Raw genomic sequence first — 17503 nt, 5'->3', positions numbered from 1 at the left:
ATTATTATTTTAAAATCCTGAATACCAGCTCACTATTCCAATTGAAATAATTAATCTCAATTATTTCCATAATAATTTTAACAGGAATACAATAACGAAATAATTAACAAAATTATTTCAACTCCTTACAATCACAAATTCACTTTGTGACAAAGCTTTGGAACGATATGATGAGTCCAAGGAGAGACTGACTGCTGATGGCCCGACGGCGACTCAGTGTACAAATTAATCTTTGAGTCTTGTCCACATTCAGTAGCAACTTATTATTTGCTTGCAACCACCTCCAGCACCAGCAGCATCAAACCATATCAGACTCCTGCTGCACTTGGGCCAGAAGAAATCAATGTAGTATATTATCTGCAAACTTCAGTGCTCTCTGCCATGTTGTGGCAGCTAGGACAATCACTTTCCCAATAATATAAGTCATAGGCTACTCTGAGAGATTCCAATTAGAAACCCTCTTAATTTCCTCGCTCCCTTCCCATTGGTTATTGTTTTATATTTTTCCTTCATTCTTGGAAAATATTCCTATTATTATAAAGGCTATTTCTGGTTTAGTGTAGGTATATGCTAAATTAGAAGTTTAGTTAGGTTTAGTAATTAGTTAATTGGAACTCACCATCTTCTGGTAAAGGTGGCTGGTAAACTTCAGGAATGGGAGGTATAGTCACTGCCGACCGACTTGACACACTGTTGATATCGGCAAGAAAGTAACATAACACCAGCAAAAAGTATTTCACTCTCATTATTTATCTCACTAAATTGCCCCCAAAATTTATAAATTAAAAATTAAATACACATGTATTTGTTGTAACGGTTCAATTCTTCATGTTTGTAGCAGTAGTTGATCTTTACCGTTACTCACGTTTTTATTATCACTGCTTATGAGTACTTGCTGACGACGGGTCAGAATATCTGATGAGGATGAGTGTTGGCTCTGCTCTGAGTAAAGAACATAATGGGAGTCTGATCGGGTAGGGGGGGGGTTCTTAGAGCAGGTTTTGCAGACATTCAGATTCCAGGTCATTGTCCCTCTTTCATACACATACTAACACACTTCAATCTATACCTATACCGATGAATTTGAATTAGCCTTGTCTTCTTCAAAGTACAACTTACAACTGAGGCGTGTCTTCTTGGTCAAGGACTTGAATAAATAAGTTGATGTTTACATCCAAAAAAGCTGTTGGGAGTAGACCAATACACGTTCTCCTGTCATTTCATTTCACCATATCCCTTTTTTATGACAACATCAACTGGATAATTATGATAATGGACTATACAGGATATGTACCCTCAAAATGTTTTCCTGTTATCCTGTTGTTCATTATGGAATATTAGAATGTCATGTAGTATCAATGTTTCAGTCCATTATGAATTCATTTCCATTTGGAATAAACAATTAATTACTTATTTCAGTCCACAATTCCAGTTACAATTCAGAAAGGTTATCTCCTTCATGAAGATAGTCGATTAACTCTCATGATCGGATATTGGTTCAATTAAAAAGTAAATAGGGTTTCCTAAACTGGAGAAGTTTTTATATGAAAAATATTTTTTCACTGAAATTACTAGATTTTATTAAATTAGAAAAAAGATTTCTTGAAAGGAGCTGGACTGAGCGAGATGAAGTGAAAATATTCGGTTTCGCACTTATTATGTATGGCACATAATGATTAAAGAAAAACACAGTGAAAGATGTCTCAAATTCCTCGTAAGGACTAGTATAATAATAGTCACAATGATGATAAGTCAAAATCACAGACAAACACCACAAAAACAAGATGACCGCCAAAATTTTAAGGGTTTTGTTTTATTGCTTGTATTTTGATAACCGTTTATGATATTCCACTGTTCTTCGTGTCAACATATTTGGAAAATCTTCCTCTACAATTATTCTTATTATATCAAGGTTTCCTCTATAACACAAATTTTAATAATTATCCGAAACCCTAGAAAACCTGTTTTTCTTTTTTTCTCAAATTTCTTCCTACTATGCCTTTTTAGTGCCATCGTTTTTGTGAGATCTTTTTTCAGAAACGTTCTCATATCTTTGAAATGATATATTATGTCTTCACGCGCTGTACGTCAATAAATGTGTTCTCCAGCGCCCTCCAAAGAAAACCACCTCACATGCAAGATTTCTGGTGCGTTTTCCATAAGCATATGAGGTAACAAGCTAGAACTATGAAATCTTTTTCGATTTTTTCATGACTACTTCAAAATAAATCCTTGCAAATGATCTCAATCTCTTCGTTATCAGGGACAAAATTTCACTTTCCACTCTGTAAAATAATGTATTTACAGTAGACAAATATCATTCAGACAGTGTTGTATAATATTTTGGAAGCTTCAAGTTGAAGGCTGTGAGTCCATTTTCCACGCCTGGAGCGTCATCGGAAAAAGACAGAAAAATACAGTTTGCAGTGGAAAACACGTTTTTCCAACATATTCCAAACCTAACAATAAATTAGAAAAGCGTGTAGGATATATCATGACTCCTTGAAGGTCATGGTCACTTAGAAATGGGCATCAATCTCTTCGTTATCGTGTGTAGAAAAATAATATCTATGATGGCAATCTCAAAAATATTTGTGATTATGAAAAAAACAAGATTGCGACATAAAAGTTGTAGATTTTCAACAAATCGCCTGTTATTCTAATATGGCCGGGACACACATATCCGCACCGAGCCCGCGCCGCGGCACGGCCGAGTGTCGTACGTACTACAGCGAGTGAGAAAACAAATGCTTTCAATCGTGTGGGGACACATACTACCGCACCGCGTCAGCACCGTCACCGTGTTTGAGCCGTGCCCGCGCCGTCACTGACTAGTTCAGTTTACTTTTTGACGGAGACGGTGCGGGCTCGTTTAACATAGAGAATGAAAAACCTATTGATGAGATACGGAATTTTCCAGTTTTTTATGATCAAAGTGATGAGAAATATGGTTGAACGGAAAATAAGTTAAACCAAAAGTAAAAGTATAACCAAATAATAAGTCAAGCCAAAGGTATGATAGACATAATTATAATAAATAATTAAATAAACGACAAAAAGTATAAAAGAAGGAACCCATGACTGTGTCTTGAATTTTAAATTTAAAACTAATCACGTTTAGATACATAAGGCAGAAGATAACCATTTTATTGCTGATATAATTATATTTCCGATACATAACTGATTGTGGTATTGTTATGCACCGAAATATATACCAGCCCTATGATTCTCATCGTCTACAGGTAATTAGTTTAAGATTGAAAAATATAAATTTAAATCGGATGTAACAAGCTTTAATAGTGTTATAAATTATTATTAACACATTCAGAAATCAGACCACAGTAGCACTACAGAACTGAGACACTGCTGTCGCACGGATATGTGTGTTCTCCTACCATCATCACCGTGTCGCGGACGTAGCTCGGCCGTACCTCGGCACGGGCTCGGTGCGGTTATATGTGTCCCGAGCTTTAATAGTGAGGATATTGGATCAATTCAGCCATCTGGTGATTCCAAACTGATTATACTACAATATTCTGAAGATCGCTCTTTTCAACTAGGCTTAGGCCTACTTGTTTCAATATTAAATATCGGGGCACCGAGCTTCGCTCGTTATTTTTATTCATTGATAAACAGAACGTGTTCAAACAATGATCGTGTTTATATTTCACAGGTGGCTAAAATTATGTCATCTTATGAATTTCGGAGATGCGATATTTTGATTTTTCACATATTCATTCGCTCACTCACTTTTTCACTATCCACAGTTGTTTCAGCCCAGGATGAATTATCCTTTTAATGTCGTTCAGCGAGTTTTCCCAAGGATGAGACCTAGTGCAATCAAATTTTTATATCATAAACCTATGTTCCAAATTTCGTGGAAATCGTTAGAGCCGTTTTCGAGATCCGTTGAACATGAATAACTAGATAGATAACCAGATATAAAAATACAGAAATTGCTTTTTTAATATAATAAGTTTAAAAACTTGAAATCTGAATTTTTCGGAGACTCAATCTTACTTTCCACTTTGTAAACATCGGTACAGTGAACAAACACTAATATTATTGGCAGAGTGTGGTAGTCTATTCCATAAGCTTTGAAAAGAAGTCTAGTTGAAGACTGTACAGTAGGGCCATTTTTGACGGCAGGACCGTCATCGGAAAAAGAGAGAAAAGCGCAGCTTGCAGCCGACAAACAAGATCTTTCCTTCCACCATATGCCAACATTAACAATTAGAAACCCTTGTATCTTATGACTCCATGAAGATACAGACTTGAAAATGGTATCAATCTCTTCTTAATAACCTATAGAAAAAGTAAATTGAAGATATATATCACAAACGTATTTTTGTCATCAAAAAGGATGGGAAATTTGTAAACTTTTACAATAGTGAGCTTAGTAACTCACGTTTTATACCTTTTAAGCCATATTCATTTTGTATAGTTTATAAGTAGGTTCATTCTGGACAATGATGTGGTAGAAATTCCCGATTACCACAAAATTTAGATTTTTATAGGCAATATTGGAGAAATCTACAACTTTTATGCCGTTATCTTGTTTTTTCATGATGAAGTATTTTTGAGATTGCCATCATAGATATTCTTTTTCTACACACGATAACGAAGAGATTGATACCATTTCAAAGGCTGTACCTTTAAGGAGTCATGCGATACACGCTTTTCTAATGTTAGGTTTGGAATATAGTGGAAAGAACGTGTTTTCCACTGCAAACTGTACTTTTATGTATTTTTTCAGTGACGCTCCAGCCGTGGAAAATGAACTTACAGCATTCAAATAGATGTGATTCTGAAGCTACGAATATATTCTGCAACACTGTCTGAATAATATTAGTGTAGGCCTACGTCTACTGTAAATACATTCACAGGGTGGAAAGTCAAATTTTGTTCCCGAATTCTAAACATTCTAGTTGTAGAATCAATCCGATATCTCCCACTATAACTGAATAGCAATCTATATAAAGAAAATTCTGTCAATTGTGGCCACCATCTTAGATTTTACAATGCTGATGACTATTTTCGTAGTTTCCATAATCAATATTCTTATGCTTGCTGTAACTGAGAGCTTTTGACCCTTCGCAAGGGTTTATTATGAAGTAGTCATGAAAAGATCGATTTTATAGTTCTAGCTTGTTACCTCATGCGTATGGGTAAACGCACCTGAAATCATGCAACACGTTTTCTTTAGAGGGCGCTGGAGAACACATTTTTTACGTACAGCGGGAACTACTTGCAACTTGTAGTGATGTACTTTGTATCCTACATTGAAATTATTTTTATTACTTTGATAAATTTATTTTATTATTATTTAAACTTCTACTATTTTGAGAATAGACTAGGTTTGGTATATTTAATTATAGGTGTAGTAGATTCAAGTTTGGGTTTATCCTTATTAGTTTATTTAGTTCGAAGGGTTAATTTACCTTAATCATATTTTCAGTATTTTTATATGGGTATATTTTTTGTATAAAATCATATAAATTCACCACTCAGATGCAATGTTGTGGTGTGATGTAGATCTACAGTAGTATTTAATTTTTACTAGAATTCAATTTTATTTTTAATATTCTTCCTTTTACTCTTACTATATTGTCTCTTTTATTACTATATCTTACTATATTATATAATGAATTACAGTATTGTAACATGTTGTTATGGAAGCAATTTTTGAGAAAATCCTGTATGCTTCCATGTTTCCATGAATAAATAAATAAAACGATTTAAATTTCATTGATTTAACATTTTCCTGTATCTCTTGCTCTAAAAAAATAACTCAATTAGGAATAAATTTGAGAAAATGGAGAAAAAAGATTCTGTAGGGTTTCGGAATGTTTTAACTAATGAAATATGCGTTCTACAGGAAACCTTATAATATTTTTCAAATATTTTGGTGCGAAGAACAGTGGAATATCATAAACGGTTATCAAAATACAAACAATAAAAGGAAACCCTGGTAATTGGTGGTCACCTTGTTTTCAAGGTGTTTGCCTGTGATCTCGATTAATTATCATTGCGTGATTCCTATTATACTAGTCCTAACAAAGAATTTGAGGCATCTTTCACGGTTGTTACTCAAAAATGATCACGGAGTTTAAATAACCATTTGCGCCCGGACTATCTTCTATCTTTTAAAAGATGAAATTTTTCTAATATATGACAGCTAAAAGGTCAAATTTTAGAGTTTCGTAGCAGTAAAGATCAAATTCTCTATAATTAAAAATATAATTTAACTGGCCGGAAGGCTCGCTTCGTTCGCCTTATCCGTCTACCCAGGGAGCTCTCCTTCCGTCAAAAGAGAAATTCAGGCTCGATTCAATCATCAGTTTTCTTTGATTTATGTAGTGCAGGGTTGCAAAATTCGTTATTTTTATCAGAATTGATAAAAATATTCAGTTATTTCTCAATTAGAGACTTGGTTAGGGTTATTATGAGAATTGTATTTCAGTTTAATATAGTTCTTTGACATTTGAAACATGAATGATATGGAGAACTTAACAAACATCCATATCTAACCCTATCAATTATGAATTTGCTTGAGAAATTTGGAAAAATGCTTTGAAAACTCAATGAAAAACTTGAGAAAAGAAACCCTCTAAAAACGCTGGGGAACGCTTGGAAAACGCTGTAAAAGTGGGCGTATCTTTGGCGTAATTTTAAAGTCCTTGCAGGAAAAAATGTCTAGACCCCATCTGAACTTCTGTACCAGAGGTTGAACATTTTCTCTCAATTGATTCTTGAAAAATGTGAGAAAACGCTAGGAAAACCTCCCATCTTGGGCGTATCTTTGGCGTAATTCTGAAGTCCTCTCAAAACAAAATTTCTAGACCCTTGCTGAAACTTTTGTACCATATCTGAACATGATCTGTCAATTAGTTCTTCAGAAGGCCTAGAAAACGCAGGAAAAACGCTCAAAAAACGCCAATCTTGGGCGGAACTCAGGGGTCTTAACTTTAGGCGGAACTTGACTTCCAATAAAACATTTTTATACCTCAGTTGAGCCTGTGTACCAAGTTTTTGCCAATAGTTGTTGAAAAAGCTGAGAAAATTTGGAAAAACGCAGATTATGGGCGTATCTTAGGATTTTTTTTCAAATCCGTTGTTAGTGCGTCTCTAGATGGCCAACTGAACATCCATGCCAAATTTGAACGCATTTGGCCCAGTAGATTTTCAGTTCTGTTGATTATGAATGAATGAGTGAGTGAATGAATCAGTGCCATTTCGCTTTTATATAATTTAATTTCTTAATTAAAAATATTCTTAATATATCCATTATATTCGTAAAAGTGATTAAATTCGTATAGCTCTTTGTTGGTGGAGAGTCTCTTAGGGGAAGGTTCCCCACCTCGTCTAGGTAAGATTTTTTTGAACATTCTTCAAATTTCCTTCTGCTATTTTGTAGTTCGGTCAATATCTGCAGTAGCAGAAGTCCTTAGTTCTATTTATATAGCTTTCATTGGATGTTTGAAATAATTACTATTCAGTAATATTGTCTAGATAATATGTAGATATAGCCGTCAATGGGCCTTACGACTTTAGACGGGGTCTACCACCTATAACGTGGCCATCCTATAACACGGGAGTGATCTGGCTTAACACTTTTATATCCGGTTTTTGTTTCTGTGATCATCGTTCCATGTATACGGTAACGAATGACAAGCGAAATGTTAGTTTCAGATGGTGGTGGAGGTGGAGCTAGAATGAATAACAAAGCGGTCGGAAAGAAGAAGACGAGCTGGGTGTATGCGCTTGCAGGGGCTGGCAGCGGAGTGCTCACCAGGGCTTTGTGTCAACCCTTTGATGTTATCAAAATACGCTTCCAGGTATATTTACTGTACCGGCAATTGATAAGTACACTTAACACTTAGTACAAATAATTATTAATTCAATCATTTCTTTACTTTTTCTAATAATTTCACAATTTTTAATTCAAATTTTCAATTATAAATTTCTAATTTTTATTTTCTTTTAAATTTAATAAAAAAAAATTAATATTAGATTATTTTAATTTAAATATTATTATTTTATTTTAATTATATTTTTTCACATTAATTAATTTTTTTCCAATTTACATTTTTTTTATACATTTTTATTGTATTTATTTATTTATTCAATGATACACAAGCACAAGACACATTCATTGAAATGATTGAGGAAGGACCAACAGACACAGCCCAAAACTTTTCCTTCCCCGAATTTCGATTCATACTGTAATATTACATTTTTCTCGATTAAAATCGAATCTTCAATTTGATTTTCAAGAAATATTAATAAAACTTGATAGCAAATATCGATACATAATCGGACTTAACTTTTTACCGAAAATTGATCAGCTACTCAAATAATGTTGGACAACTCACTTTGACAAAGTTCTATTTCTTAATAAACGAATAATTCTAAACAATATGAAGGGTAAATAAAATTTCAAAACAGTTTTAAAATAAAGTTTTATTGAAAACAATAGATATAATGTTTGTGGACCTGTGTTCTTTGCTGGTTGACAATTGATGTCGTGTTTATGCTTTGAAGCTCTAGGCACTTATCCCAGGTGTCTCTCTCAGGCGTTTCTATCAAAAGTGTAAAAGGCTGGCTAATGTTAGGAGTGTTTGTTTGCTGTTGAAATTTTTCTAAATAATTGAAAAATTTAAGATGTTTTATTTGTGATCTAAATGCTCTTATAAAGTTTATTGATGTTATTGAACATATGTGAAAAGTAGATATAAATTTCTCTTTTCAATTTGTGTTAAATTTTTCGTTTAATGTTGAAAGCCTTAAGCCTGCCTTGAAACTTGTAAACGATAGATAAGTATTCTTAATTTGTAAGTTTTATATTTTGATCTTGATTTGAAACAATAATTTCTGAGTTTTTGTGAAAGCTTTTGAATCTATTTTGATGAACGTATCAAACATATTTGTAACCTCAATCATGTTCAATCTATGTTTGGTCCATGTATGATTATTTGTTCTGGTGTAAACTGAAATTTTTAAATCATTTAAAAATTAAAATTTGATTTGCTCTGAACTGGACTTATTATTCATAGGCATTAAATCCATTAATGATTTATCAAGATATTAGCATATTTGGAACCGATGACTTTCCTTAGATGATAGGTAAAATCTATCCAACCTATTTGGATAAAATTTGGTAGCACGGCAATACATACTAATCCAAACATTGAATTATGTATTAGTATTGGTATTTAATTATGTATGTTTCTATTGAACTCTGATTCATACAATAAATAATTCCATTTATCACCATAAGAATATTTAAATTCAAATTTTAATAACATAATTAATTAGTCCTACTTGATAATGATTGATTGATTCCATGATTGGCCGAAACTAGTCATGTCTAAAAGATAATAAAAAAGATGTAATTCTATGTAACTTACTGTAATGTAATTTCAGTTAATAATTTGCAAGTATATTCCTTTAAAATTGATATTAAAAAGGAAGGATTTATGGGTTAGGCCTATACAGATAGGAAATACTAGTACATGATTGTTGCATTTATCACTTATGAATTAATGAACTGATTGATTAACTTAGCATTATGATCAATTTAGCATTAAGATTATGAATTTACCAAGGATGAATATATTATGCTTATTCTCATTTCTATTAATCGGTTAATTTCAATTTAATTTTTAAAACAAAATAATCCAATTTGTGATTCTAAGTTTATGCAACAATAAATTCGTACATGTATAGTCCTAAGCCATAATTCCTTCCTGTATAATATAAATCCAATCAAACAGAGGTTTTTCCAAGTGACTTCGTAACGTATATACCATATCAACGTCTTGTCATAAGCATGAAACACTATGACAGCATAGGCTTGAGAATGTACAATAAGTTGCCATTGGATATGAAATGTTGTGAAAATATTGTTATTTTTAAAAAATTACTTTTTGAGTGGCTGGTTTTAAGACCTTTCTATTGTTTGACAGAGTTCTTCGATTCTACTTGATGTAATTTATTATACTTTGTGACTTTAAACTATTGCTTTGACTCTATTATTTTGTAATATTGTATTACTATGACTTTGTCAATTACCTATATTGGTCTACGACAATAAAATCTATTTATTTATTTATTATTATTATTTATTTAACGTACTTGGTAGCACACGTGGGTCATGAATCAAAGGTTCGAGACCAATTAGACTCATTTTTTGGCTGAGAATTTTCAACTCTGATGAAGATTATCCACGTAATTTAGACAAAATAATACATGATTATTCTATTTTTTTTTTGTTTCCTGAACATAAGGAGATTGCATTTTGTTTCACAACACAAAATTTTCCTGAATGCAAAGCACGGGTTACCCCCCGCTAGTTACATATTTGAAGGCTCAATTTGATAGAAACAAATTAGAAAGTAAGCAATATTTCCTCATGGAATTAATTATTGCACTTTTCAGCTTTCGAGAAATAAAGTGGAATTTTATTTTTATTGTATTTCAATAATCAATAGCCCTAAAAGAGGATTATGAAGTAAATAGGTACCTAGGTAAGTAGAGTGAATAGTAAGTAATAGTCCAGGCCCAAATGTCATTCCGTGGTCATTTTTGAGTAACAGCCGTGGAAGATGTTTCAATTTCCTTGTTAGGTCTAGCATAATAAGGATTGTGATGATGATAAGTCAAAATCACAGGCAAACACCTCGAAAACAAGATGGCCGCCAAAATTTTCAGGTTTTTGCTATATCGCTTGTATTTCAATAACCGTTCAAGATATTCAACCATTTTTTTAGACGAAAATATTTTAAAAATCTTCCTCTACAATTTTTGTTTCATAAAAATTTCCTCTAAAACGCATATTTTTTTAATTATAACCTTCAAAAGCCCAAAAAAACTTTTTCTCTAAATTTGTTCAAATTTTATTCCATTATAACTTTTTTTATGCAAGAGATACAGAAGAATTTTAAACTATGAAATTTAGAGCGTTTTTTCAACTTTGGAACGATATATCTTCATGCGCTGTACGTCAAAAAATGAGTTCTCCAGCGCCCTCCAAAGAAAACCCTGCATGATTTCTGATGCATTTTTTCATATGCATGAGGTAAGAAGCTAGAACTATAAAATCGAGTTTTCATGACAAATTCAAGATAGAGACTTGTAAATGGTCTCAATCTCTTCGTTACAACAAAACGAATAAGAATATTGATGATGGAAACAACAAAAATGTTCGACATCATTGAAAAATACAAGATGGCGGTCATTATTGACAGAAATTTTTATATCGCTTGTTTTCAGTTATTGTCAGAGATATCGGATTGGGTTTACCACCAAAGTGTTTAGAATTAACTAAACAATGATTTTCGAGAGAATCATCTCATTTCGACCACTCTTTTCATTATTTATTCATCTTCAAAAACTTGAAACAATAATTTTTTGGGGACTATTTTTCACTTTCCATTCTGTGTATGTATTCGCAGGACTCTGTATAGTATTATTGGCACAGTGTTGTAGAATATTTCCAAAGCTTCAAAATGGCATTTGGTTGGAGGCTGTAAGTCCATATTTTACGGCTGAAGCGTCATCGGAAAAAGAGTCAAAAGTACTGTTAGCAGCGGAAAACACACTTTTTCCACCAAATGCCAATCCCAACAATTAGAAAACCGTGTACATGACTCCTTTTTGTTTTCCGAACTGTAAAGTAGGCCTACATAATAGGACACTGACGAATGCATTTTATCCAATCAACTTCTGAAATAACTTAATTTATTCAAAGTGCAGTGATATTAAATGCAATATTTGACTATAATTTGGTGTTTTAATCATTCTAAATTTAAAATTTCTAGCTCATATATATTTTTGGACAGGAAATAAACTTCAATTCCCGACAGTAGGAACATAACCTACTTTTTCTGACGTGTTATTCTTTATTAAAAGTTGGGAACAGAATAGTTTTGGGCTATGCCTGTTGTTCTTTCCCTATCATATTCATATGATTTGTAATTGTATCAACTCCAAAAACTTCGAAGTAGGCTCTTCTTGAGCGATTGACATTACTTAGCATATTAATGCTCAATTCAATATTCTGTTTGTTGTGATTTTCAGCTCCAAGTTGAACCCATCAAGTTAGCGTCCAATCATTCCAAATACAGAGGTACTCTCCATTGCCTCACTACAATAGCAAAGGAAGAAGGAGTTTTGGGCTTATGGAGAGGACATCTACCAGCACAGTTTTTATCTGCTATTTATGGGTTTGTTCAGGTAAGAGATTTCTAATTAAAGAATACTTGAAATACTTGAATTAAATAATAGGAGACAATAATTTTCTTTGACCTACAGTTGAAAGCCCTCTCCTTTCAATTTTTAATTTTCAGCAGTTTATAAATCGGTTTCCAAGGCCCAATTCACTCTGAAGTGGCGTGGCTCTGAATTTTTCAACTCCCATGTCAACATATATTTCAGAATAAGTGACGTGGACACTTGTTAAATCATGTGGACCGATCATTAAACCTATAGATTCAATATTGAATTGAATTTCTATTCTCAATAATAATTCAGATTTAATATTCCATTAGATTTTAATACTGTTCACAAAAAACTTGACCCAAGGCCCACATGCACCATCTCTGTTTAAACGGAGATAGATCAAGTATTGATTTTGTTTAAACCCGAAATAAAACATGTTATATTAAAAGGTAGCATGCCCATTTGTAATCGTAGACTAGTGTTTAAAATAGATGATGCATATAGGTTTTTGAAAATCCTATGTTGGAAGCGCAGAGCTGTAAAAATTTTATATATATCTTTTGAATTTCATAATATATCCATTATGCTGGAATTTGAATTTTTTGTACAACTGTGTAGGCCTACCATTACAAGGAATAACTTGAGCTTGAGGAACATTTAAAATATACCGTACTCCCATTTCAGTTTCAGACTTACGAAGTTTTGAAACAGAAACTATCTAGCAATTCAAATGGAAAAGAGCATAAACACTATGCTAACTTCTTGAGTGGTGCAGCTGCAGGATGTACTGCTACCCTGCTCTCATTCCCATTCGACATCATACGAACTAGATTGGTGGCTCAAGGAAATTCCAAGGTATGTTATCTGTTTTCATTCAAGATGCATTGATTTGACAGGTCTACAAGATCTGGACGAGAGCAAAAATTCTAAAAACGACGATCAAAAACAACACTACTTTTAATTGATTAGATGTACTGTAATTTGTTGATACTCTTGTCACGAAATAAATAAGATTCTTATAAGTCTATACTTATGTCATCTCTGAATGGGAACTCACTTTTTTACTCAGGGCAAACATTCATCTATTGATTGATATAGCGAATTGGAGGAAAACATTACTGTCAAATATACAAAATTATGGGAAAATTCGATTGAAAAAAATTCTACACATTTTTGAATAATTTGTTTCTCGAATAAAAATTAAATAATCAAACCGTAACTCATAGGTAACAAAAGTAAATTAAAACTACATTAGTTTCTGCTTCATTATAATATCTCATTAAATAATATGTTCTTTACTTTTATTCAAATGAATTCTGTACACTTCAAACAATAAGTACCTATTTAATCTAAGTATCTTTTACAGGCATATGAGGGTATGGTAGATGGTTTCGTCAAAATTTATAAGAAAGAAGGGATGCAAGGATACTTTAGGGGCTCAAGCGCAGCTCTCATGGTCTCGGGCCCTCTTGCTGGATCTCAATTCCTTTTCTATGAACTCTTCAAAAGCATCACTCTTTCTGTTGGTAAGTGGATCAATTGTATACTCTTGCTAGTCATGAAAATTAACTGGAAATTATTCTTAGTTGGCATGAATTATAATGAATTTGATTGACCGAGTGAAGAGAAGTCTGAGATTCAAGTCTATGGTTTTTTCTCATTATGTTTTATATATGTATATTTTTCATGCATTGACGGCTAAACGCGGCAATAGATTTTCATGAAATTTGACACGAATGTTTCTTTTTGAACTGTGCCTTTTTTATGAAAAAATACATATAGCACATAACAGAAACACTTTACAGACACAGATAGATTAAAAACACTTAAAAACTTAAATTATTGTTTGGAAATTTTCGAGGAGCTGTGTCCTCTTCTTCAACCAAACAGGGAGTGGTGTTGATTCGAACTCAAACGGTCACGACCATAGAGAACGCGGTAGAGACGAATGAAGCAGTATAGAGCACAGAGCACGTAGTACAGACGAACGGAGGAGCACAGATTGAGGGGGTATTTGGGGGACTATTATGGGTTACAAGCGGGAGACTTCAAATTTGAGTGGGTTATGGATAAAGAAAAGTGTAGATTATGAATTGTTAGAAAATAGGAGATTTAAAATTAGAAATCAGAAATGAATTAGACTAAAATAATTATACTTTTTTTAGTAGTTAACTATTATATTTAGTAGTTAAGAATTATACTTACTAGTTAGTAGTTCTGCGAATAGTAGACCTCGCTCATGAAAACAACTCTCAAATTAATGAGAAGGGTCATTATGAAAGTGAACTTGTGAAGATTTATCCATGTCATCTATTAGTTTTGAAGTTTCTGACGGTTTTTAGCGATTTAATTATCTCCTTCTGACGACTGTGCAACAAAATCATGTCTAATCATCGGCCTGGTTTTTCCAGAGCATATCTCACGTCTAAAAATCGATCAATGTCATTCCTTCATCATTCTTCCATCGATACCATTCATTCAATACAGCACATTTTAGAGCGGCACAAACTCTATTCTAAAAATCTGCTGTGGCGCACTCACACAACTTTCCTTGCCGTTATGAAAATTGATCACCCGACGATAGTGTTCACGCGCATTTCAAGTCTACTATTCCAAGATCTGAGCCAGCTGGTGACAGGACAATAACGCTGGAGACACACAAAGTCTGCTATCTCTTCATAGTGAATGATCTAATAAAATCAACAGTTGCCAACAGTTTGCAATTGAATAATCACATTTTCTCGAATTTCGAGCTTATTTTCAATTTTAGGTGAAAATGTTACTGAACATTGATTGTAGAGATTTTCATGCTCAATCTTTTCAACTTGAATTTTTGTGTTTAAATTGTATCTGAAGCCTGATAATTGAGAATCTAAAATCAAATTTTGCATAGATGGGGCGGAGCTCCTGAAATTTTTACAGATATGGGACTTGTGGCAGTTGATAGAGCTTATCGATGACCATTTCAGGTATAACTTTAATCAAAATCGTTGGAGCCGATTTCGAGAAAATTGCAATAAACCCTGTTTTTGACAACATTTTCGCCTTTTTAGCCGCCATCTTGAATTGCATTTGATCAAAATCGTTCGTGTCTGATTCCTATATTGTAAGGACCTTAAGTTCCAAATTTCAAGTCATTCCGTTAATTGGGAGATGAGATATCGTGTACAAAGACGCACATACACTCATACACACACACACACACACACACACACACACACACATACAGACCAATACCCAGAACCCACTTTTTTGGACTCAGGGGACCTTGAAACGTATAGGAATTTAGAAATTGGGTTTTTCCCAAACCATTTCAGGTATAACTTTAATCAAAATCGTTGGAGCCGATTTCGAGAAAATTGCAATAAACCCTGTTTTTGACAACATTTTCGCCATTTTAGCCGCCATCTTGAATTGCATTTGATCAAAATCGTTCGTGTCTGATTCCTATATTGTTAGGACCTTAAGTTCCAAATTTCAAGTCATTCCGTTAATTGGGAGTTGAGATATCGTATACACTGACACACACTCATATATACACACACACACAATCATAGACCAATACCCAAAAACCACTTTTTTGGACTCAGGGGACCTTGAAACGTATAGAAATTTAGAAATTAGCGTACCTTATTTTTTTCGTGAAGCAATACTCTCCTTACCTATGGTAATAGGGCAAGGAAAGTAAAAAATCTGGTGTAGCGCACTCTCACAACTTTCCTTGCCGTTAGTGTTCACGCGCATTTCAAGTCTACTAATCCAAGATCTGAGCCAGCTGGTGACAGGACAATAACGCTGGAGACACACGATGTCTGCTATCTCTTCATAGTGAATCTATATATATAAAAGCGAAATGGCACTCACTCACTCACTCACTCGCAGAACTAAAAATCTACCGGACCAAAAACGTTCAAATTTGGTAGTTATGTTCAGTTGGCCCTTTAGAGGCGCACTAAGAAATCTTTTGGCAATATTTCAACTCTAAGGGTTGTTTTTAAGGGTTTAAAGTTCGTCTTTTAGCATGTATATTCTTCTTCTCCCAATCTCAAAGTTCTTGTTGTGCTCAGAGCTATGGGTAGGGAAGTATTATTTTTAAAGGAAGGCCTGTGATGGTTATCCGGAGTTTTAGTGTAGTGATGCTTTCACCTATGTAGAAGGCAGGACAGAAGTTGCAGGAAAGGAGGTAGATGCAATTTTTGGAGATGCAATTACTGGATTGACGGGTGTAGTTGGTGATAGGACTGTTAAAGGAAATGGAAGGATCAGTGATAGGACAGGTTTTACAGCGGGGGCGTTTGCAGGGTAGGGTACCAGGCAGTTGGGATTTCATCAGAGGTGAGTAATTGGTTTTTACTGAAAATCTTCTTGAGGTTGGAAGGCTGCTTATAAATGAGGGTGGGTGGTTACTGGAAACGGTGTTTGGTAGAGGGATTGGAGGAGACGACATGGAACACATATTTAAGGTCAGGTTTGAGGTTTTCGATTCCAGGGAAGTAGGTGGTACAGAGCTTTGGAGCTTGAGGGATTTGGGAATTTTTGTGATTGGATTTTGTTTCTGTAACAACCTTTCAGTATAGTTACATTTTAGGAGGGATTGGTGGAGTTTTTTAAGGTACTGGTTTGAGATCCTCCAATGCCTCAATTTAAGTGGATTATTAACTGCAATTAATAACTTGAAGTAACATAGAACCTTCTCTCGACCTTTCTCTGCTTTCAAACTAAGGCTGACAGTTGACATTATGTCTCAAGATACCTAGAATGTATTGGTATGACATAGTATGTTCATTGATATGTTTTGTAGGAAATTATCTTTATCAATGTTCATTGTTATTATTTCATCAATGTTCTTTGATATGTTTTGTAGGAAATTATCTTTATCAATGCTCATTGTTATTATTTTATCATTATTACATTATTTTATCATGTCCTTTGATATTTTTTGTAGGTAATTATCTTTTTGTGATAGTTGTTGTAAAATGGTATATTGTCATCCATGTTGGGCGACATTCTTATGTGGTGCGGTATTTTTGATATATACTGGAGCGGTTGCTAAAATCCCTATTTTGCAAATAAATTTGCAATAAGTTAAGGCCGTCCGGCTCGCAAATATGCTGGGTTCAGACCACAGCTCTAGCTCAGTAGTAGATGCATGAATATTCCAAATATAATGAATCACCATAGGGTTCAATGACTGGTGATCAATAATTCTTAACGCTGCTTCCGTGAAGTTATGGAAGATTACCAATAAGGAAGTCAAAAAGATAGTTGGTGACTGATTATC

At 33.6% G+C, this 17503-nt stretch overlaps 2 protein-coding genes across 8 annotated transcripts in view; one reads left to right on the top strand and one right to left on the bottom strand.

Moving 5' to 3' along the window:
* The window catches only part of LOC111047733 (low choriolytic enzyme), a 170519-nt gene extending 169551 nt beyond the window's left edge, over nt 1-968 (bottom strand). For 4 of the 5 annotated variants that reach the window (XR_005571333.1, XM_039428285.1, XM_039428287.1 and 1 more), the window contains exon 1: nt 620-948. Coding sequence is in view for 4 of the 5 variants with exons in the window: in XM_039428285.1 (XP_039284219.1) it covers nt 620-746 (127 nt within the window). In the remaining variant the exon portion in view is untranslated. Of the gene's footprint in view, nt 1-619 lie in introns of all 5 variants that reach the window. The other variant, XM_039428284.1, reaches the window with a different exon arrangement.
* LOC111057765 (mitochondrial thiamine pyrophosphate carrier) overlaps nt 1-17503 on the top strand; it is a 70939-nt gene that overhangs the window by 14657 nt on the left and 38779 nt on the right. For 2 of the 3 annotated variants that reach the window (XM_022345232.2, XM_039428283.1), the window contains exons 2-5: nt 7693-7838; nt 12082-12237; nt 12907-13077; nt 13589-13748. In XM_022345232.2, coding sequence (XP_022200924.1) covers nt 7716-7838; nt 12082-12237; nt 12907-13077; nt 13589-13748 — 610 coding nt within the window. In that variant the 5' untranslated portion in view covers nt 7693-7715. Of the gene's footprint in view, nt 1-7686; nt 7839-12081; nt 12238-12906; nt 13078-13588; nt 13749-17503 lie in introns of all 3 variants that reach the window. The other variant, XM_022345231.2, reaches the window with a different exon arrangement.

This window comes from Nilaparvata lugens, chromosome 5, assembly GCF_014356525.2.
Source record: "Nilaparvata lugens isolate BPH chromosome 5, ASM1435652v1, whole genome shotgun sequence".
Classification (NCBI taxonomy): Eukaryota; Metazoa; Arthropoda; class Insecta; order Hemiptera; family Delphacidae; genus Nilaparvata; species Nilaparvata lugens.
The sequence above is the reverse complement of the archived record's forward strand: the minus strand, read 5'-3'. Positions and strand labels throughout refer to the sequence as shown.